Here is a 22,712-nt window from a genome sequence, read left to right as displayed (position 1 = left end):
TTTTTGTGTTCTACTTGTATCCCTGGGTGTCCTGAAATAAGTGAGGCTAATTATAAGGGCTGGATATAAAGGAAGATAAATGAAAAGCCCATTTTTGTTGGGGTCTCGGAACTGATAGGGTTAATAGAAAAAAGTCTACACTGTCACTGGAAGTACAAGAAAATAGTCCTGATCTACACATATACCCTCTGGTAACCCACGGACTCTGCTGTGCAAGGTTTATGTAGCCCTGGTAATAATCGATTCCTGGAGCGCGTCCTTTATTTGCCCATTAGTCCAGGAGACGTTGATGCCTTAGTAATGGCACACAGGCTAAGGCTTGGGTAAAGAGACACAAGGCTTTAACAAACAGTGATACAAGCATTCAGTCATTTTAAAGCCAGGTACATCTCTGGATGTATCAGTCTTTAGGCAGTGTGGCATGAGAACTCATGCTGGATATCACTGAAGACAAGCTTGGGTAAACCCAGGTGAAAGAGGCTCTCCAATGGAGACCTGAGGGAGGAGACGAGAGATCAGCTGACTTCAAAAGACATCCAGGTGACCTATGTGGCTGTGACAATATGAATGGGAACAATAACTTCACCTTGTGTCCGATCTCGGACTCTTATAAAAGGATCCTGCTCCCACTGACCTACAGCCTGGTGTTTGTTCTGGGTCTGACCCTAAATGGAGCACTGCTGTGGGTGGTGTGCTTTCGGACCCGGACCTGGAGCTGCTCTGTCATCTACCTGACCAACCTGGCCGTGGCTGACCTGCTGTACGTGCTGTCCTTGCCGCTGCTCATTGTCAGCTATGCCATGGATGACGTATGGAAGAATCAAAGAATCGTCAGATTCTTCTTCTGTACGAACCTCCACTGCAGCATGATGTTCCTCATGTGCATCAGCGTGCACCGGTTCCTCGGTGTGTGCTACCCGATTACTGCACTCCGTTTCAGGACCAAAAACCTGGCTGTTTTGATGTCTGGCTCGGTTTGGGTCCTGGTGATGCTGGAGATATCACCAACTCTTTTATTTGCCCACACCGGGTTCATCAACAACATGACGGTGTGCTATGAAATGACCAACCCTGGCCAGTTGTATACTTACTTTCCTTACGACATGTTTCTGGACGTGGTTGGATTTCTGGTACCTTTCATGATTATTATAATCTGTTACTGCTCAATGATGAGAGTGCTCTACCGGGCTGGAAGGGACAACTCACAGGTAGGGACAGAGAATCTAAACAAGTCCATACGCACCATTCTGGCGGTGTGCTTGATGTTCGTGCTGTGTTTTGTGCCTTATCACATTGCGCGGATAGTGTGCCTGTTCATACGCGTCTATGTGTCCAGTGACTGTAGAGTCATCAACTTGGTGATGATCGGCTATAAGATATGGAAACCCCTGGTCAGCTTCAACAGCTGCGCAAACCCACTGCTGTACTTCCTGGGTTCAGACAGGCAACGGAAGCAGCTCTGGGCCCAGTTATTTAGGAGTAAGATGGTCCATCCCTTGGTGTGCACAGTACAGCCAGATATAGTACCCACCGTGTCTGGTACTGCCAGAAATCAGTGACTGATTCCTTTTTCTCTGCAAGTCAGAATTCTTATTTGATTTTAGTAGGTGAACGGCCCATTTTGTTCTACGCCTTTTGGCACAGAATTACCCATTTGGTCAGGCAGCCCTGCTACATACAGATGGGTCCATCTTAGCCTCTACTGGACTATACTCTGCCACTCAGTCAAAGTGACAAGAGGTTAAAAGACTGATTATCTGATGTGTTCTTAAGGGCCTTTGTCCCCTATTCTGGAAATAACACACAGCACATCTCTTTCTCAGATAGTTTATTGGAACCACATGATTTTCCATTTCACAAACAACAAAGTACAGAACTCATTACAATACCAAAGCAAACACCTTCAATATCTTACTGACACTTAAATATAGTGCAATTTACATACACATTTCTCAGTCACATACCAATAAAGGCAATGGCTGTATTCAATCATGAAGGTAACATCTTCACCTGTAGGCATGTGCAACGAAAGGTAGTCCATTCAAACTCAGATGGACTCCAACGTTGACTTTCATATTGTATCACAGATAAATAGTGCCCTCTGCTGCTGGCACAGTTGATAACCATATCCACATTTCTGAGGGCCATGCAGACAAAAAATAAATAAACTTACTCAAGACTTCACACTTACTGTACAAACATACATTATTACACCAAATAGTACTTTCAAGATACAAACATAGTTACGATGTATATAGTAGCTCATTTACACCATCAAATGTAATTTTGTGATTCGCTTAGAAACAGTAATACAGAAACAAAAAGGCACACGTGTGGCTTCACAGCAACATATACAAAATACAGCAGTAGCTTATCAGTTCTACGTCAGGTCAACACCTGAAAGTACCTTTTGTCCAGAGACATGGACACAGGCTGAATTTCTAAGTTGAGGGGGGTTGTGCAGAGTAGGCCGCATCACTTCACTGTGTGCCAGTGAAGACAAGGGGGGGGGGGGGGGGGGGGGTACAGCAGTGATCTGGGAGCTGGAGGAAGTAGAAGGGAATTTAGCATCCATCTGCATATGGTGTTTGTGTGTACCTGAGCTCCTAGTCTGGACAGGTAACGGTTGCGCAGGCCAAAACCAGACATGGGCCTGAGTTTGGCCAGCTTTTCCCCAGTCTGCTGACTGACCCTCTGACACCTTTCAACTCTACAAGGACAGCAGGGGGAGTGGCATAATCATCATGGTAAAAATACAAAAGTTTATTTGCCGTCCTGAGGCAATACTGTAGTAAATAAAAGTACATTTGATCCGACAGAATGACAATCAGTTCTGGCAAGGACACAATGGCCTGATAATGTTCTTTAACAAACACAGTGAACATATGTAACAAAAACAGGCATTTTTTTCATTCCTTCATAAATTTAACTGTGGCAATTTAAAATTGCCTAAAAGTACAACATGTAGTTTGAGGTCATTTTTTATTGCAAAAAATAAAATATGAATTTCTCTCCAGGAACAGGGTTGGAGATCTTTGCTCTAGGCAGTAGTACCCATAGAACACATATGTTATTTAGAGCTGTTACAGAGATCAACTCTAAACAGACAGCACTCATTGCAATTTACACAGAGACTATTCTGGATCTAACAAAGACAAACAGCCATCACAACTTTAGTGGTATATGGATAGGCTTCCTCCACCACAATACTTGACCTAATACTATGCTACGGCAAGCCACTTAGTTAAAGCTCGTGATGTCCGGCAGACAACTGATTCAGGGTTAAAGAATTTGAAGCGATCATTCATTACAATAGAACGACTATCATCAAAAGTGATTGACAGAATTATCATTTGATTTAGTGGTTTTCAACACATGAAAGTGTCTCTTGGCAATTTCCTGAGAGTGGTCAATAAATATCAGCAAAAAAAATATTTATCCTTCATTCAGTTGTACAGCAAAGAGGGTTTCCACCCAATTGCCAATGTTAAGTCAGCCTCCCACACCTCTGATTCAGAGGGGTTGGGTTAAATGCAGAAGACACATTTCAGTTGAATGCATTCAGTTGTATAACTGACTAGGTGTCCCCCTTTCGCAATGTTTTAGGTTTCTTCAAAGTTCTTCTTCTTAGACATAAGCCAGGTCATTTTCATGAAGGTCACTAAAAACTGCTGCATTCAAAATTTGAGTTAAAAGTTAAGAAATGGAACGCAATTATACATTGGGTGAATACTATCAAAAATGTTTCCCCTTTAAATTCCTTTATCACTTTGACAAGGTCTGCCTTAGCCTTGATGGTGTGACAGAGAGTCAAGTTTTACGAGCCAAGAGAAAAGGAATTTAATGAAGGAACGGCGCTATAAAGAATTTAACACAATGCAGATTCTGAAATGCTCCAGCATAAATCTGTCAAACTAGATGATGCGTATATGATTACTATTGAGAATGACCTCACTGTATGCAAACGCCGAGAAAGGAGATGGGTTGGTTTTGCGGTTGCCAGTTTGACATTTTCTCCATGATGATTACACAGATTATTCATTTGTGGGTGTTTAAAAGTTAAGCACACCAACTGTTTGTTTCAGATGATCAAAAACCTGAAGTAAAAATGTAAAGACCTTTCCGAACAATATACATTTAACAAAACATGCATAATATAACATTGATGGACAATTAAGTCCTTTCTAACACCCTGGTTTTAGAAAGATGCTTAAAAGATCTTTTCTAAGAATATTGAACCAGTTCGTTCACCTCTTATAGCATAGATGATTTTGCTAAGCAATAAGACACATCCAGGCGTACATTATCGGTGAAGAACTTTACATCCCTGAAGTAAAAGTCACTCAGCCTGGGGCCTAGTTCCACAGACATTTAAAAACCTTTCAAAAAGTCAGCTTAAAGTGCTTTCTGGTACTCCACTCTACTGACATTAAAGTGTGATTGGTGCTGAGGTTTGAGGTTCCAAAGCATGCACATAAACACCAGTCAGTCATTAGCCAGCCCTCACACAGCCACAGGAGGGAGGAGTCAGTGAGGAGGAGTTGGTATGTGATGTCAGAGCAGAGGGGTCAGCATCTGAGCTGTGATGGGTCAGTATGTTGTTGGGAGGGATCAGTTACATTGCAGGAATGGGTCAGTGTGCAGATGGGAGGAGCCAGTAGGCTCCCTAGGGGGTGATTGACAGCTGTGGCCCAAGACTGTGTGCACGCTCACCTGGAAAACAACACAGTACAGGGCCAATGCGTTAGTCTGGGGTATTCTGCACACAGCCACACACACACACACACACCAAAAGCAAACTAGAAAATAAATCCTTATCAACAATTCAACAAGGGCAGTAGAGAAGTGAAACCTTAACTTCATCCCGTTTTTACTCAATCCAGAGCAGTCATATGATCTACTAAGCTTGCACATGTTCATTCAGAATGTTAACTACAAACCTCTGAAATGGCTTTTCTCAAATGTTTTCATTAAACCCACTTGGGATCATATATGGTAGAGTTTCTCTTACAACTTTCTCTGAGCCTTCAGATAAGGTGAGAGGTTGGGAACTCTAGTGAAGAATATCACAGTTGCAGGCTTTTTTTAAAATCCAGCACCAGTTGGATGTTTAATAATAGATTGATAATAGGAACTTGCCTTTCTCCTTATGAGTGGGTTGAGAACCTAACGTTCAGTGGCTCTTGTGTATTGAGTGTGAGAGGAAGAGAGGGGGGGGAGGTGAAAGGTCATGGATACTCACTCTGAATCTGAATTGGAGCACTTCAGGAGTTTTGCCCGGGCAGAGGCTGAGAGGTTCAGATCTCCTCCTGAAGAGAGAGGAGGGGAGAGAGTGGTAGGGAGAGGAAACAGAGTGAGAAGGACATAAAGAGAAAGGGTGGGGGAGAGAGAACAGGAGAGGAATATCAAAGAGCATGGTTAGTGATGATATCATAAGGCACGCTCCACAGTGAGTGGTGTAACGGTGTCAGGGGAGCAGGAGGCCCGCTCCCATCTCTCTTACCTCGTAGACAATCAACAAAGTACAGCATCACTACTGCAATCAGTGCCACTGAGAGAGCGAGAGAGAGAGAGAGACCAGATTTATTGGTTGACTCAACACACACAGACACATAAAAGTTTTACTCACAGCAGACACAGGCGCTGAAGAAGACCTCCAGGAAGAGGTATCCCTTGTTGTCCAGAATAGATCCTGCTGCCATGGAGATCAGAGCCAGGCCCAGGTTTTGGATGGACTGCATGCTGGGAGGTAGGAATGCCATATATCATCACCACCACCATCAACAGCAGCGTCACCATCAACAGCAGTATCATCATAGGCACAAATGATGGTGGCCAGAATGCAAAAGCCTGTAGGTATGAGGATGTTTTCTGGTCAGACAGAAGGGGTGGGTAGGAGCAAGTATACTTACAAGCCATAGGCTGTCCCCAGCTGATGCTCTGGCACCACGAAGGCCACCATGGGCCACAGGGCACAGGCCAGCAGGGAGTAGGACAAACCCAACAGGGACTGGAGGACACAGATACACAGTACCGTTATCAACACTGTTACCAACACCATTCACTATACCTGGTTACCCAGTCACAATACAACTACATTATATATTATATAATATATATAAACTCATTGAAAATCTGATGTTGTCTTGCAGGACTAAACAAATTGAGTGTTCAAGGAGCCAGTGATCCAAGGTTGCTAATCACTGCATACACCAGGTGTCTAGTGAATATACTACTAAATGTCCCCAAGGGCATATTTTGCTGTGAACCACTCTGTACCATTCTAACGGTAACCGAATGGAGAATGGTCATCACCATGGCGATCCAGGGGTTCCAGAAGGTGAAGGCGAGCATCATGTGGGCTATGAGCGTCGTGACGACGGCACACAGCACCCAGATTACATTCTTCCCTATCCTGTCCACCATGAAGCCCAACACAGGAGAGGCTGGGGCCGAGATGATGTACACAATACTGGGAAAGAAGAAGAGGGTGGAGAGAGGGATACGGAGGGAGAGGAGAGGAAGGGAGGAGGAGGAAGAGAAAAGGGAAAGGAGAAAGTGTTTAGAAGGGGGATAGAGAAACGTATAGTTATAATGTGTTGTGGCAGTTCTTAGCCTGAGGTGAGGAGAGCTAAAACAAACCTCATTTTGAAGAACTAACACAGGCCTCACTCCGTCCAAATGAGATCACTTGTCTTATTGAATTACTCTAGCATCTCAGACTGGGGTGAAGTGCTGTGCGTTACCTGTTGATTGCTCTTGCTTCAGCTGGTGAGAAGTTGAACTTTTCAATGAAGAAAACCCTGCAAGGGGAAGACAGACAGAGGTGAGAGGACAGTCAGTCACAGCAGACCAGAGTCTGTCCATACGATCACTGTAACACATCCCACCACCACATTAAGCACATCCCTGCTCCTGTCCTATTGGCAATCCTCACAGCTCAGACCAATGTACTCTTTATGCTGCTATTACCTTTATTTAACCTTTATTTCACTAGGCAAGTCCGTTGAGAACAAATTGTTATTTACAATGACGGCCTACCCCGGCCAAACCAGGAAGACGCTGGGCCAATTGAGCCGCCCTACGGGACTCCCAATCATGGCCGGATGTGATGCAGCCTGGATTCGAACCAGGGACTGCAGTGACGCTTCTTGCACTAAGATGCAGCGTCTAGTGACTATGCATTGATAATAAACAGCGAGTAGCAGCAGTGTAAAAACAAAGGGGTGGGGGGAATAGAAGATAGTCCGGTGGCCATTTGATTAGTTGTTCAGCAGTCTTATGGCTTGTGGGTAGAAGCTGTTAAGGAGCCTTTTGGTCCTAGACGTGGAGCTCTGATAACGCTTGCCGTGCTGTAGCAGAGTGAACAGTCTGACTTGGGTGACTTGAGTCTGACAATTTGTATTTGACATTTATTTGCTCAGCAGGCATCGCCACTGTATTTATTCTATAAAACTACTGACAACATTTCTCCCAAATTCCAAATAAAAATATTGTAATTTAGAACATTTATTTGCAGAAAATGACTGGTCAAAATAACAAAAAAAGAGGTTGTCAGACTGATCCTCCACCAAATTGGGTACGAGACAGTGTGGCTTGAAAGCCTCTCCAGGTCTCGCACCCACTGTGACATTTGGTGGAGGATTGGTGATGATCTGGGGGTGCTTTGGCAAGGCTACAATCGGGCAGATTTGTCTTCCTGAAGGACTCATGAATCAAGCCACGTTACAAGGTTGTCCTGGAAGAAAACATGCTTCATTCTGCTCTGACAACGTCCCCCAACTCTGAGGATTGGTTTTTCCAGCAGGACAATGCTCCACGCCACACAGCCAGGTCAATCAAGGTGTGGATGAAGGACCACCAGATCAATAGCCTGTCATGGCCAGCCCAATCTCCAGACCTGAACCCCAATGAAAACCTCTGGAATGTGATCAAGAGGAAGATGGATGGTCACAAGCCATCAAACAAAGCTGAGCTGCTTGAATGTTTGCGCCAGGAGTGGCATAAAGTCAGCCAACACATCAATGTGGAAGACTGGTGGAGAGCATGACAAGACACATGAAAGCTGTGATTGAGAATCAGGGTTATTCCACCAAATATTGATTTCTGAACTCTTCCTAAGTATTTTCATTGCATTATTCGAGGTCTGACAACTGCATCTTTTTTGTTATTTCAACAAGTTGTCCTTTTCTGCAAATAAATGTTCTAAAAGACAATATTTTTATTTGGAATTTGGGAGAAATGTTGTCAGTAGTTTATAGAATAAAACAAAAGTGTTCATTTTAACCAATACATACAGTGGAGCAAAAAGTATTTAGTCAGCCACCAATTGTGCAAGTTCTCCCACTTAAAAAGATGAGGCCTGTAATTTTCATCATAGGTACACTTCACCTATGACAGACAAAATGAGAAGAAAAAAAATCCAGAAAATCACATTGTAGGATTTTTAATGAATTTATTTGCAAATTATTATTTTGCCCCACTGTACCTATAAATACTAAATCCAGAGAAACTGAAACTTTTTGCATTGGTCTCAATTTTTTCCAGAGCTCTGTGTGTGTGTGATATATACACTATTCAAAATAAAGGGAACACTTAAACAACACAATGTAACTCCAAGTCAATCACACTTCTGTGAAATCAAACTGTCCACTTAGGAAGCAACACTGATTGACAAATTTCACATGCTGTTGTGCAAATGGAAGACAACAGGTGGAAATTAGATGCAATTAGCAAGACACCCCCAATAAAGGACTGGTTCTGCAGGTGGTGACCACAGACCACTCAGTTCCTATGCTTCCTGGCTGATGTTTTGGTCACTTTTGAATGCTGGCGGTGCTTTCACTCTAGTGGTAGCATGAGACGGAGTCTACAACCCACACAAGTGGCTCAGGTAGTGCAGCTCTTCCAGGATGGCACATCAATGCGAGCTGTGGAAAGAAGGTTTGCTGTGTCTGTCAGCTTAGTGTCCAGAGCATGGAGGCACTACCAGGAGACAGGCCAGTACATCAGGAGACGTGGAGGAGGCCGTTGGAGGGGCAACAACCCAGTAGCAGGACCGCTACCTCCGCCTTTGTGCAAGGAGGAGCAGGAGGAGCACTGCCAGAGCCCTGCAAAATGACCTCGAGCAGGCCACAAATGTGCACGTGCCTGCTCAAACGGTCAGAAACAGACTCCATGAGGGTGGTATGAGGGCCCGACATCCACAGGTGGGTGCTTACAGCCCAACACCGTGCAGAACGTTTGGCATTTGCCAGAGAACACCAAGATTGGCAAATTCGCCACTGGCGCCCTGATGAAAGCAGGTTCACACGGAGCACATGTGACAGACGTGACAGAGTCTGGAGACGCCGTGGAGAATGTTCTGCTGCCTGCAACATCCTCCAGCATGAGGTTTGGCGGTGGGTCAGTCATGGTGTGGGGTGGCATTTCTTTGGGGGGGCTGCACAGCCCTCCATGTGCTCGCCAGAGGTAGCCCAGGTCTGGGAGGAGATCCCTCAGGAGACCATCCGCCACCTCATCGGGAGCAGGCCCAGGCTTGTAGGGAGGTCATACAGAAACGTGGAGGCCACACACACTACTGAGCCTCATTTTAATTTGTATCCCTCGCTCCTCCCACCATCCCCCGTATCCCTCGCTCCTCCAACCATCCCCCGTATCCCTCGCTCCTCCCACCATCCCCCGTATCTCTCTCTCCTCCCACCATCCCCCGTATCTCTCTCTCCACTTTTGTTCTCTCTTTGCTTATGGATTGGTTATCTTTTATACCAAGAGATGTACTATTCTGCCCTGTAACAGTCTGTCTGTCTATTGATCAGACACAGCTATTGTAATTTAACAAGGCTATTTCAGGTCTCAGAGTCCCTTTATCTTTCCTACCCACTCAAAGGACTAGATTACATGGTCACCAACTGTTAATACAGTGCCTTGCGAAAGTATTCGGCCCCCTTGAACTTTGCGACCTTTTGCCACATTTCAGGCTTCAAACATAAAGATATAAAACTGTATTTTTTTTGTGAAAAATCAACAACAAGTGGGACACAATCATGAAGTGGAACGACATTTATTGGATATTTAAAACTTTTTTAACAAATCAAAAACTGAAAAATTGGGCGTGCAAGATTATTCAGCCCCTTTACTTTCAGTGCAACAAACTCTCTCCAGAAGTTCAGTGAGGATCTCTGAATGATCCAATGTTGACCTAAATTACTAATGATGATAAATACAATCCACCTGTGTGTAATCAAGTCTCCGTATAAATGCACCTGCACTGTGATAGTCTCAGAGGTCAGGTAAAAGCGCAGAGAGCATCATGAAGAACAAGGAACACACCAGGCAGGTCCGAGATACTGTTGTGAAGAAGTTTAAAGCCGGATTTGGATACAAAAAGATTTCCCAAGCTTTAAACATCCCAAGGAGCACTGTGCAAGCGATAATATTGAAATGGAAGGAGTATCAGACCACTGCAAATCTACCAAGACCTGGCCGTCCCTCTAAACTTTCAGCTCATACAAGGAGAAGACTGATCAGAGATGCAGCCAAGAGGCCCATGATCACTCTGGATGAACTGCAGAGATCTACAGCTGAGGTGGGAGACTCTGTCCATAGGACAACAATCAGTCGTATATTGCACAAATCTGGCCTTTATGGAAGAGTGGCAAGAAGAAAGCCATTTCTTAAAGATATCCATAAAAAGTGTTGTTTAAAGTTTGCCACAAGCCACCTGGGAGACACACCAAACATGTGGAAGAAGGTGCTCTGGTCAGATGAAACCAAAATTGAACTTTTTGGCAACAATGCAAAACGTTATGTTTGGCGTAAAAGCAACACCCTGAACACACCATCCCCACTGTCAAACATGGCAGTGGCAGCATCATGGTTTGGGCCTGCTTTTCTTCAGCAGGGACAGGGAAGATGGTTAAAATTGATGGGAAGATGGATGGCGCCAAATACAGGACCATTCTGGAAGAAAACCTGATGGAGTCTGCAAAAGACCTGAGACTGGGACGGAGATTTGTCTTCCAACAAGACAATGATCCAAAACATAAAGCAAAATCTACACTGGAATGGTTCAAAAATAAACATAGCCAGGTGTTAGAATGGCCAAGTCAAAGTCCAGACCTGAATCCAATCGAGAATATGTGGAAAGAACTGAAAACTGCTGTTCACAAATGCTCTCCATCCAACCTCACTGAGCTCGAGCTGTTTTGCAAGGAGGAATGGGAAAAAATGTCAGTCTCTCGATGTGCAAAACTGATAGAGACATACCCCAAGCGACTTACAGCTGTAATCGCAGCAAAAGGTGGCGCTACAAAGTATTAACTTAAGGGGGCTGAATAATTTTGCACACCCAATTTTTCAGTTTTTGATTTGTTAAAAAAGTTTGAAATATCCAATAAATGTCATTCCACTTCATGATTGTGTCCCACTTGTTGTTGATTCTTCACAAAAAAATACAGTTTTATATCTTTATGTTTGAAGCCTGAAATGTGGCAAAAGGTCGCAAAGTTCAAGGGGGCCGAATACTTTCGCAAGGCATTGTACATGTTTTAATCAGGGAGAAATGGAATTAAAGATTATATTCTAAAAGAGTAACTAAAGATAATATTTATCCGAGGTATTTTACATGACAGAGAAGAGACATTGTGTTCTAGGGGACACGCTTGAACGAGGGGACGGGCTTGTGATAAAAAGCAGGCCATTTGGTGATGGTTTTGGCTGATAAGACATGATGAGTGATGGTTTGGGTGCTACTCACTGTCCCAATCCGATGAAGGGGAAGATGGCCACGTAGTAGCCCACACAGATGATGAAGATGAGCCACAGTGGGAAGGGGAAGTCCTTCACATCCGTCAGCTTGATCACTTCCCCTACACACACAGAACATGTTCAACACACAGAACCAGTCTTGGCTAAAGATCACTTTGGGAAAGAGGTATGACAACAGCCAGTCAATAACCCACAGGAAATAGTACTACGACCCCTGGCCTCCGCCCCGGTCACACTAGAGCCAGCCAAGGGAAACACAGGCTACCTTCACAATGATCAATTCTGACAACAAGATTTCACACAACACAATTGGGAGTTGGAGGTTTCCCAGGTGGATAAAGAACTACTTTTTATGGCTGCAGGGGCAGTATTGAGTAGCTTGGATGCCCATACCTGCTCTTCAGTCATAGTTGCTAATATTTGCAAATTTGTATTGGATAGAAAACACTCTGAAGTTTCTAAAACTGTTTGAATGATGTCTGTGAGTTTAACAGAACTCATATTGGCATGCAAAATCCTGAGTTGAAATCAAAACAGGAAGTCAGAAATCTGAGCTTGTATGTATTCCCCAATGAAATCCCCTTGAGATATGAATGATGTTGCACTGCCTAGGGGTTCCACTAGATGTCAACCATCAATAGAAATTAGAATGAGGCTTCTATGTTGTTGTGGGAGTGAATGAGAGCCGAATATATCAGCTGTCCATCAAGCAGCCATTTTGTGATCCCACTTTTTCCTCATGGTAGTCACTTGTGTTCCATGGCTCACGAAGACCAGAAGGAATACTCCGGTTGGAGTTTTATTGAAGCTATATGTTAAAAACATCCTAATGATTGATTCTGTACTTAGTTTGAAATGTTTCTTCGACTGGTAATATCACTTTTTAAAGTTTTTGTCCAATATAACGCTGACCAGAATTAGCGTTTGGATATGTATACCAAACGCTCTAACAAAAGAAGGTATTTGGACCTAAATAACGGACATTTTCGAACAAAACAAACATTTATTGTGGACCTGGGATTCATGGAGTGCTTTCTGATGTAGATCAAAGGAAAGGGAATATTTATCATCTAATTTCTTGTTTACGTTGACGCTATCTTTGTGGCTGTGGTGTTTTTAAATTGAGCGCTGTCTCAGATTATTGCATGCATTTTTTTTCCCATAAAGTTTTTTTTTAAATCTGACACAGCGGTTGCATTAAGGAGAGGTATATCTATAATTCCATGTGTATAACAATATTATCATCTACATTTATGATGAGTATTTCTGTTGAATGATGTGGCTATGCAAAATCACTTGATGTTTTTGGAACTAGTGAATCTAACTCAGATTTTTTTATATATAAATATGAACTTTATCAAACAAAACATGCAGGTATTGTGTAACATGAAGTCCTATGAGTGTCATCTGATGAAGATAAAATTAATCACTAACCTTGAATTATCTTTTTCTGGTTTTTGTGAAGGCTATATTTTGCTGGAAAATGGCTGTGCTTATTGTGGTTTGGTGGAGACCTAACATAATCGTTTGTAGTGCTTTCGCTGAAAAGCCTATTTGAAATCGGACACTTTGGTGGGATTAACAACGAAAATAGATTTAAAATTATATAAGACACGTATGTTTTAGGAATTGTAATTATGAGATTTGTGGTTTTGAATTTTGGCGCCCTCTATTTTCACTAGTAGTTGTCATATCGATCCCGGTATCGGGATTGCAGCCATAAGTTAAATCAACTAAATTCATCAAGGCAAAATAAGATTGGCTAATGGTGACAGGTAACAGATTAGTAGAAGGAACCTACCCTCCATCACCTCCCTCCTCACACTAATGCTGTCAGAATTCAGTGGACATGATAACCATAGATAATGACCGTCATCCCTGTCAATGTCATTACCCGGTGTTATTCAGCTCTGATTGGAACACGCATCTGACGTGGTCACAGAGTGCCATGTTAACTCACCGGTCCCTCCCTGTTCCTTGTTGAGGATCCTCTCGGCTCGCTTGTCCAGATAGCCCAACACCAGAGCACAAACCAGAGAGAATATACAGGTCGCCCCAGCTGGAGAAGGAGAAAGAGAGAGATGGAGAGAGCAAGAGAGAGAAAGGGTGAGGAGGGGATAAGGGAGAGAGAGACAGGAAATCATCAGCTATGAACAGGTAGGTGTGTCTCATGAACCCACAGCAGCACCACAGGGTAAGTCCTCAAGAGAAGAGCCTGGGAAGGATCTGTAAAGCCCCGTCTAGTTTAGTCTAAATAAACATGACTGCTTCCTTAGGAAGGCACAGTGATGCCGAGACATTGGTAAATACCCATTCAATTCCTGGGAGATTATACATGGAGTGTGCGACTTTATTTGCCGTTAGTCAGCACCTCCACACAAACTATTATTCTCAGCTCATGTTTTTTTTTTATATCTGCTTCCTTAGGCCCAACAGTCACAGTAATTAGATAACAAAGTAGCTCAAAGTTTTACTTTGGATTTAGTGTCGAGAGCTGTTGCCGGAATGCTTTCAATTTCTTGGAGGTGGTCGATTGTTGGGCGAGAGAATGAAAGCATCAAAGCTGAGACCGAGAGACTGAAACACAGCTTCCATCTCAAGGCCGTCAGACTGTTAAAAAGCCATCAGTAGCATCTTAGAAGCTGCTGCCCTATATACATAGCCTTGAAATCACTGGCCACTTTAATAAAGGGAACATGTCACTTTAATAATGTTTACATATTTTGCATTACTCATCTCATATGTATATACTATGCCGTTCCGACATTGCTCGTACAAATATTTATATAACCATTCCTTTAATTTGGATTTGTGTATATTGTTGTTGTTAGATATTACTGCACTGTTGGAGCTAGAAACATAAGCATTTCGCTACACCTGCAATAACACCAGCTAACATGTATGTGACCAATTCTTTTTTGATTTGCCTCTCGAAGTCTTTCACATCATATCCCCTCTCTACAGCAGAGGGGTCTGTGGTCCATCAAATATTCTCTATTAACCAGGTGAAATTTCAATAAGTACAGGATGTGTCTAAAGTAGGTAGGTTTTGGTTTGAACTAACAGTAGGGTATGGATATTTTAGACCCATCTCACAGGCTTAATTTTTCAAATTTTTTCCTCTCTCAGTTTCTTAGTCTCCCCCCCTTTTTTTTATCCATCCCTCTATCAGTGCTGAGATTAGAGAGCATTTGTGATAGAAATGGTATGGTGATGCAGCTGGAGAGAGATATGTAACCTGAGGCTCAATGTAGACAGCAGACCTGGAAATCTAGCTCACTCTCTTCCTGATCAAATGTGGACACGCATCTCTCACACACACACACACACACACACACAATGTGTGGTTCTATATTATGTGAAGTTTAATGTGGACACCAGGAAGAGTAACTGCTGCTTAAGCAACAGCTAATGGGGATCCTAATAAAATACACACACGCTATTGATGCGAGGGTTGACTCACAACCCGCAGTCCCTATGGTTATATTGGGGGGCAGGTGGGTGTAGGGTCATGAAATATTGTGTGGATGAAGGGCGGGCGGGTTGAATAAAGAGAAACAATTCATTATAAAAATCCATAAATGTATATATTCTTGTTCCTATCTATAGGCCACATTGAGTTTCATATTTTGTATCTGGCATTAGTGCCTAAGCCTAAGATATAGGGCCTAATGGTGTGCATGCCAAATACATGTGCCAATCTCCAAAATGCTTTTGGGAACTTGGGCAGAAAACTAACATCAATCCACTGAGACAAAAAGGACCGTGTCGAAGTTGAATTCAATAAGAGAAAAGCTGCAGAAACGAGAGGTGAAAATAAGGAAAAGGGAGGGCCAGAAAAGCCATGTTTGGGAAAGATTTGTTGAATTGGTAAAAGAGGATGATAGCAGTGCAGCCTGTGTTATGTGTGATGATTGAGGCACTATACAAATTAGACAGTCACAAGACTTCAAATATGGCCCGTCATACCTGCAGACAGAGCAGGCCCAACCAGCCGAACCGCGTACCAGCAGGTCAGGTCTCCAGCCCCAAGCCCATCTCATCTTACATGTACTCTGAAAGCAAAAACGTACCACCGCAGGTGACATACAAGTTCGTTGATGTTTGTGTGGACATTGTTTTCGGGAAAGGGCTTCACCTCCATGGCACAGGGACTTATTAACATTGGAGCCTGTTATAGAGCGGTCAACACCAACTCTATCATCCCGCACAGACAGACAAGAGAGCCAAACAACAGGCTGCAACAGAGAAGTCTACACTGTCTCAAATCAATCAAAAACACTTTAAATGACGGTGGCGTTGCCATCACCACAGACATGTGGACGGATGATTTCAAGAGAAGAGCATACACCGTGCTTACGCGCCATTTTTGGACCGACGATTGGCAACTTAAAAGTTGCGTTGTCATCACCAGCGTGGAGTTTGAAGGCCGACATGCTGAAGTCGGTCAGCAAGCAGTAAACAGAAATACGGCAATTGCTCAAAGACAGAGACCAACTGGGTTGAATTAAGGGCATTTACCAGGATGAGCTGAGTACTCATCGACTTCCTGTCAGTCTTCAAGGCAGCAATTTTAGAGCTAGAAGGAGAGAAGTACCCCGCTCTCCATTTGGTGATGCTCTGGTTTTACAAACTAAAACACTGAGCCAACACGCGGGGATCCACTCTACGCGGGGATCCACTCTACGCGGGGATCCACTCTACGCGGGGATCCACTCTACGCGCAGGTCCTCACCGAGAAGATGCTGCTCACTCCCACTCGGAAACTCGCCACATTCCTGTGCCCAAAATTCCAAACACTGAAGATGCACCTCAACGAAGAACGAGTCGCTATGTACGACCAAGCCAGGAGACTGACAGAGCCAGTCAAGTTTCAGCACCTCGGACCTGTCCAGCCACGGTGCCTTGTGTCGACGCTGATGGAGTTGCAGCACCACGGACAGAGGATTTCATCCAAGATAACATATAATAATAATAATAATCTATTCTTATTAGGTATTTTTATGATTTAGACTGCTATAGGCCTGAATCTTTAAGTAAGTCTAAACTAGTAGGTTATAGATATTCATAGACCTATTACTTGCTAAATGGTGTCACCATGCCTCATGGTCTAATAGCCAAATAATGTATTGAAAAATATTGACATTACTGTTGGAAGCACAAGTAACTACTCCATAAATAGACCAAGATTTAACTTGACGGAGCGGAAGGACAAGACAGAAGCCGAAGAGATCGACGAAATCCAGAGGTTTAGAAGCACTCACTTTTCCCTGGCAGATCGTGTTAGGGAAAGTTTGCTTGCTTTCTGGGAGAAGCAGCTCAACTCCGGACTCTTGCAAAGAGAATTCTCTGTGTTCCGGCATCAAGCACATCGAGTGAACGCATCTTCAGCACTGCTGGGCGCGTTGTTGAATCCAGGCGCAACCTGAAACCTGGCACAGTGGACCCTATTCCATTTCTTAACAGTGCTGCAAAAGAAAGCAAGACAGAGTACACAATTATACCCTCATAACTGGATAGTTGGTACTTAGATTTTCTAAACTTGTGTGTTATCTATTTTCTAAACCTATTTTTTCATGATATATATTTTTTCTTCTTCAAATAATTCATATACCGGTATATTAGCCCAGACAGGCAGTCCGCCACAAGATGTCCATTCACAGTTTCACATTTTGTTTTAGTAAAATAATAGACTACTGTTCAATAGGCGCAAGCCTTTTTAAATGCTCAAGAGAAATGTAATGGTTCAATAAATTGTTTAAGAGAAGAAAAGAAAAATGAACTGCCCAGCGCATTTTGGATATTTGCAGGTAAGGGTCAGGTGCGGGCCTCAGATTTTCTCTTTAGCAGATATAGGTCGGGTGGTTGTGGATGGGTTATTATCAGTTGTAGGCGGGTGCGGGTGAACAAACAGCTCACCCACGCATCACCAACACACACACTTAACTCACCGATCATGAGTGAGACTCCCAGAGTGGTGTGTCCTGTCGAGCCTACCAGGTCAGCGACACGGTTGTACACCGAGCCCATGATGTTCATGTTGACCGTGCTACCCTGAGGGAGAGGAGACAAGCCAACACTCCCTGATCAGCCACATAAATAATGCCTTAAGTATTTGCTTCTGTATTTATATACAGTGTAATACATAGCTTCCATCGTGTTCTTACCAGCCTGGCCATGCTGAGCTGAAGACCAAACACCAGGTTGAGTTCCTTCCCTTTGAACCAGTTCACTGCATAGGTGTTCTGGGCCACCGCCAGGGACTCACCGCCGATCCTACCCAGAGAGAGCACTTAGTTAGGGGGAGAGAAGTGGCTTGTAGCTGTAGCAAGGACAAGCTCTAAAAAGCATCTTACCCAAACACAAAGCGTCCAATCTCCATTAACCAGAATAGATCTAGAAGTGCCCCAACAGCAACTATAACCTGTGGAAATAGTGGTGGAAAAGTGGTGGAAAAAAAACAGCAGGCATGCTGAAAAGTAAAGCTAGCTTAACTTCTTAAGGTATGGGGGCAGCATTTTCACTTTTGGATAAATAGCATGCCCAATTTCAACTTCCTGCTACCCATGCCAAGAATATAAGATATGCATACTATTAGTAGATTTGGATAGAAAACACAAGTTTCTAAAACTGTTTGAATCATGTCTGTGAGTATAACAGAACTTATGTAGCAGGCAAAACCCCGAGGACTAACTATTCAGATTAGTTTTTTTTTTTAGGTCTCTGTCCAGTAGTTGTCATTGGGAAACATTATTTCTTAGGAACTTTTTCAGTTTCTACCGCTTCCATGGGATGTCACCAGTCTTTGGAATTTGGTTGAGGTTATTCCTTTGTGCAATGAAGAAGTATGGGCATCTAGGAACTGCGTAACACTGAGAGTTGCGCAAGACTTGAAAAGTAGCTTGGTTTGTTGTCTTCCTGTATTGAACACAGATAGACCTGTCTTCAATTTGATCGATTATTAACATTTAAAAAATACCTAAAGTTTTATTACAAAAGTAGTTTGAAATGTTTTGGCAAAGTTTTTAGAGGCAACTTTTGAAATATTTTGTAGTGACATTGCGCAATTTGGAAGCTGTTTTTTTCTGGATCAAACGCGCCAAATAAATGGACATTTTGGATATATATGGACGGAATTAATCGAACAAAAGGACCAATTGCGATGTTTATGGGACATATTGGAGTGCTAACAAAAGAAACTTGTCAAAGGCAAGGCATGTTTTATATTTTATTTCTGCGTTTTGTGTAGCGCCTGCAGGGTTGAAATATGCTACCCTCTGTTTACTGCTGTGCTATCATCAGATAATAGCTTCTTATGCTTTTTATGGCATTTTGTTTCATCAGACCAGAGGACATTTCTCCAAAAAGTATGATCTTTGTCCCCATGTGCAGTTGCAAACAGTAGTCTGGCTTTTTTTATGGCGGTTTTGGAGCAGTGGCTTCTTCCTTGCTGAGCGGCCTTTCAGGGTAGGTCTATACAGGGCTCGTTTTACTGTGGATTTAGATACTTTTGTACCCGTTTCCTTCAGCGTCTTCACAAGGTCCTTTGCTGTTGTTCTGCACTTTTTGCACCAAGGTACGTTTATCTCTGCGTGGTCCCATGGTGTTTATACTTGCATACTAATATTTGTACAGATGAACGTGGTACCTTCAGGCATTTTTAAAATTTCTCCCAAGGATGAACCAGACTTGTGGAGGTCTAAATTTTTTTCTGAGGTCTTAGCTGATTTCTTTTGTTTTTCCCATGATGTCAAGCAACGAGGCACTGAATTTGAAGGTAGGCCTTGAAATACATCCACAGGTAAAACTATAGTTTGTTAACAAGAAAATTGTGGAGTGGTTTAAAAACAATTCTTAATGAATCCAACCTAAGTATAAGTAAACTTCCGACTTCAACTGTGTTCACACACACAATAGTTCAGGTTTGGGGTCACTTAGAAATGTCCTTAATTTTGAAAGAAAATCCCATTTTTTTTGTCCATTAAAGTAACATCAAATTGATCAGAAATACAGTGTAGACATTGTTAATGTTGTAAATGACTATTGTAGCTGGAAATGGCAGATTTTTTTATGGAATATCTACATAGGCATACAGAGGCCCATTATCAGCAACCATCACTCCTGTGTTCCAATGGCACGTTGTGTTAGCTAATCCAAGTTTATAATTTTAAAAGGCTAATTGATCATTAGAAAACCCTTTTGCAATTATGTTAGCACTGCTGAAAACTGGTGTCCTGATTAAAGAAGCAATAAAACTGGCCTTCTTTAGACTAGTTGAGTATCTGGGGTTCAGCATTTGTGGATTCGATTACAGGCTCAAAATGGCCAGAAACAAAGACCTTTCTTCTGAAACCCAGTCTATTCTTGTTCTGAGAAATGTCTATTCCATGTGAGAAATGGCCAAGAAACTGAAGATCTCGTACAACGGTGTGTACTACACCCGTCAAAGAACAGCACAAACTGGGAGGCCCAAACATCTTAACAGTCGTGTAAAAAGTCAAGTACAGATACTCCAAAAAACTACTTCTGTACTTTAAAGTATTTTTATACATGAACATTACACCACTGGAAATAAACCAATTGAATTTGTACTACATATTTTGAAGTAGAGCAGCTCTCAAATCTCCATCATGTGGTGTTTACCTACCTGTCCAACGCAGACAAACAAGGCGAAGATTATCGTTCCTAGCCTAACAGGATAGGAGAAGCACAGTGACAAAAACTAAGTTGGGGATGATATGAAGTGAATATGAACATGTTCATCACAATGTTCTCTCTCATTGTGTTGCTGGAGATGACTGCCCTAGTTCATCATAGATTCAGATTAATCCTCCACACACACACAATTACCTCAGCATCTTTTGTTGTCAGAGGTTTATGGTGAGACTAGGGATTTCCTACTAGAGCACTGGAAGACAAACACTACCCATATTACAGTGGGTAGACGGGCTGTATTGTCCATGGAGGAGAGTGTGGGGGAAAACACACCTCCAACAGGAATCTGCACCAGAGTGATTACAGAATCCCTTGTCATATTATATAAATGTGACGTACAAGGTCCCTATTGTGTAAACCTCACCGTATCTACGAATTGTACACATAGTTTTTGCTCTGAGCAGCACAGCACTATGCATGAGTTGTGTGACTGTAACCAGGTTGTCACTGGAGGCAAGAGGTTAAATACCATGTCTGCGCCTGTACAAAGCTGTTGTCCTTGGAAGGCAATAAACAACTATTCCATGTAGGGATGATGTGCTAGTACAGTAATGTTTCATTAGTAACCTGTAGTCCTACCTGATGCCAAAGATCCTGTCGAGCAGGAAGCCCCCCAGGAAACAGAGCACCACGTTGGGCCAGGAGTACCAGGCATAGAGCTGCATGAACATGGATGTGTTGAGCTTCATGTCCTGGTGCAGACCAGAGAGGAAAGAGAATGTCAGTGCATTGGAAGCCCAAATTACTAGAAAAAGTAAAACAAAAAGGCAGGAAAACAGATATGAACTCTGAGTGCATGGACCAACCATACACTAACTATGACCTGATATTGGTCTGTTTACAGTATTAGAAAATCTTTGAGTACAGCCATAGAGAAACGTACCTATGCTAGTTCTAATGAGCCAGTTCCTTGTTAGTGCCGACAAAACACCAAAGACGACACATTGCTTTGTTTCACTTATCTGCAAGTTTACAACATCGTCATGAAGAGTCAACAGACTTACACATATAATTACAATGGGCCATAGCCTTATAATAACTACAAAACATTTTGTGAAGTTATTTTCTATATTGAAGCATCGGAGGAAGGCTCTGGCATACAGCAGGCTAGACTACAATGACGACAAGGTGGCATGACGTTGTCATGACACCAAAGTTCTGCATGTGTCAGAAGGAAACTTCAGTCGTCCTTCCTCACCTGTATGACTTGAGTCTGCAAAGCAGCGGGGTTATCGTAACAGAAGTAACTTCCTGAAACAAAGTAACGCTGTTAGTGGGTAGAATTGATACATTGTGTTTGGTACATCAACGTGCCGCTACATTCTAAACCCGCTCTGGTTTGATTGATACGGTCTTAAAAGGCTACGGCGTGGTGAAAGATAACCAAACTAACAACGATTCAACGAAGTCTGATATCCAAAAGCAATTAGTCTGACAGCTGAATGAAGCCTAAACTTTCTCCAAAGAGTTGATGGAACCGCACTGCTCACCGAATCCGAGAAAGCACATAAAAAGCAGGACGAAAATGCGATGAAGCAGTCGTCTCGGGTCACAGAGCGCGGACATCGGTTTGACCGGTCCGCTTTCATTTCTGGGACCTGAAGAAGAGATACCCACTTCCTCGTCCAAAAGCTTCTGTCGCTCTTCCGCCATCTTCGTCTGTGTTTTGGAATGGAAGGGAAAAGGTTAATAGCGCGCAGATAGTCAAATGACGTACTGCTCCACGTGACTCGCCTCGGGTTGAGCGCAGCAGTAAGGAGCCCAAAAGTAGTGATGGGTTGTTCGCGAACGAGTCGGCTCTAAGAGCCAGCTCTTGTCGGTGAACGTTTGGAGCCGGCTCGCATATCAGAAGAGCCCAAACTATTTATAAAAATATTTTAAAAATGTAAGATATGAATAATCAAAATATTTAAATAAATAGAATTAACTAATTCAAAGGACGAAAAAAATAAATAATAGTATAGGCCTAAATGCTCAAGCGCACACATTCGTTCTGACTTTCTGCTCAGACTATCGGCCTCACCTGTTGTTCCTGTCAATCAGACATGCAGTGTCAACCAATGAACCAAAGATGCGCGAGGGAGGGCCGAGCCAACTCAATCACAGTCACACACTAACATGCTGACCAGATCTGAAACGTGGAGTGCGAGAGCCTTGCAAAATAAATGTAGAAACACTGCTGGCGGCGCCAACGAGCATCTGCGTTGCCAAGGGCTAAAATAGAAGTA

The 22,712-nt window shown here is 43.0% G+C and overlaps 2 protein-coding genes across 6 annotated transcripts; one reads left to right on the top strand and one right to left on the bottom strand.

The window, feature by feature from the left end:
* Positions 1-563: 563 nt before the first annotated feature.
* Positions 564-1,559, top strand: LOC139385422 (P2Y purinoceptor 4-like). The gene has a single exon (XM_071130473.1). The coding sequence runs from the start codon at positions 564-566 to the stop codon at positions 1,557-1,559; it is 996 nt and encodes a 331-aa protein (XP_070986574.1).
* A 254-nt stretch (positions 1,560-1,813) lies between these two features.
* On the bottom strand, positions 1,814-22,205 carry LOC139386239 (lysosomal dipeptide transporter MFSD1-like). Of its 5 annotated transcripts, none has more exons than XM_071131730.1 (16): positions 21,975-22,205; positions 21,683-21,735; positions 21,064-21,176; positions 20,417-20,459; positions 18,126-18,193; positions 17,937-18,045; positions 17,721-17,823; positions 13,730-13,828; positions 11,759-11,870; positions 6,747-6,803; positions 6,280-6,472; positions 5,913-6,010; positions 5,630-5,742; positions 5,504-5,551; positions 5,243-5,309; positions 1,814-2,543 (listed from the first exon to the last, which is right to left on the bottom strand). In XM_071131730.1, the coding sequence occupies exons 1-16, from the start codon at positions 22,135-22,137 to the stop codon at positions 2,381-2,383; spliced, it is 1,602 nt and encodes a 533-aa protein (XP_070987831.1). In that variant the 5' UTR covers positions 22,138-22,205; the 3' UTR covers positions 1,814-2,380. The 5 variants fall into 5 exon arrangements, 3 of the variants coding, with proteins under 3 accessions (XP_070987831.1, XP_070987833.1, XP_070987832.1); XM_071131732.1 differs by having other exon boundaries at positions 1,814-4,713; positions 6,316-6,472; XM_071131731.1 differs by having other exon boundaries at positions 6,316-6,472.
* Positions 22,206-22,712: the final 507 nt, after the last annotated feature.

Source organism: Oncorhynchus clarkii, chromosome 27 (assembly GCF_045791955.1).
Source record: "Oncorhynchus clarkii lewisi isolate Uvic-CL-2024 chromosome 27, UVic_Ocla_1.0, whole genome shotgun sequence".
In the NCBI taxonomy this organism is placed as follows: Eukaryota; Metazoa; Chordata; class Actinopteri; order Salmoniformes; family Salmonidae; genus Oncorhynchus; species Oncorhynchus clarkii.
This window is presented reverse-complemented; position numbering and strand designations above follow the sequence as displayed.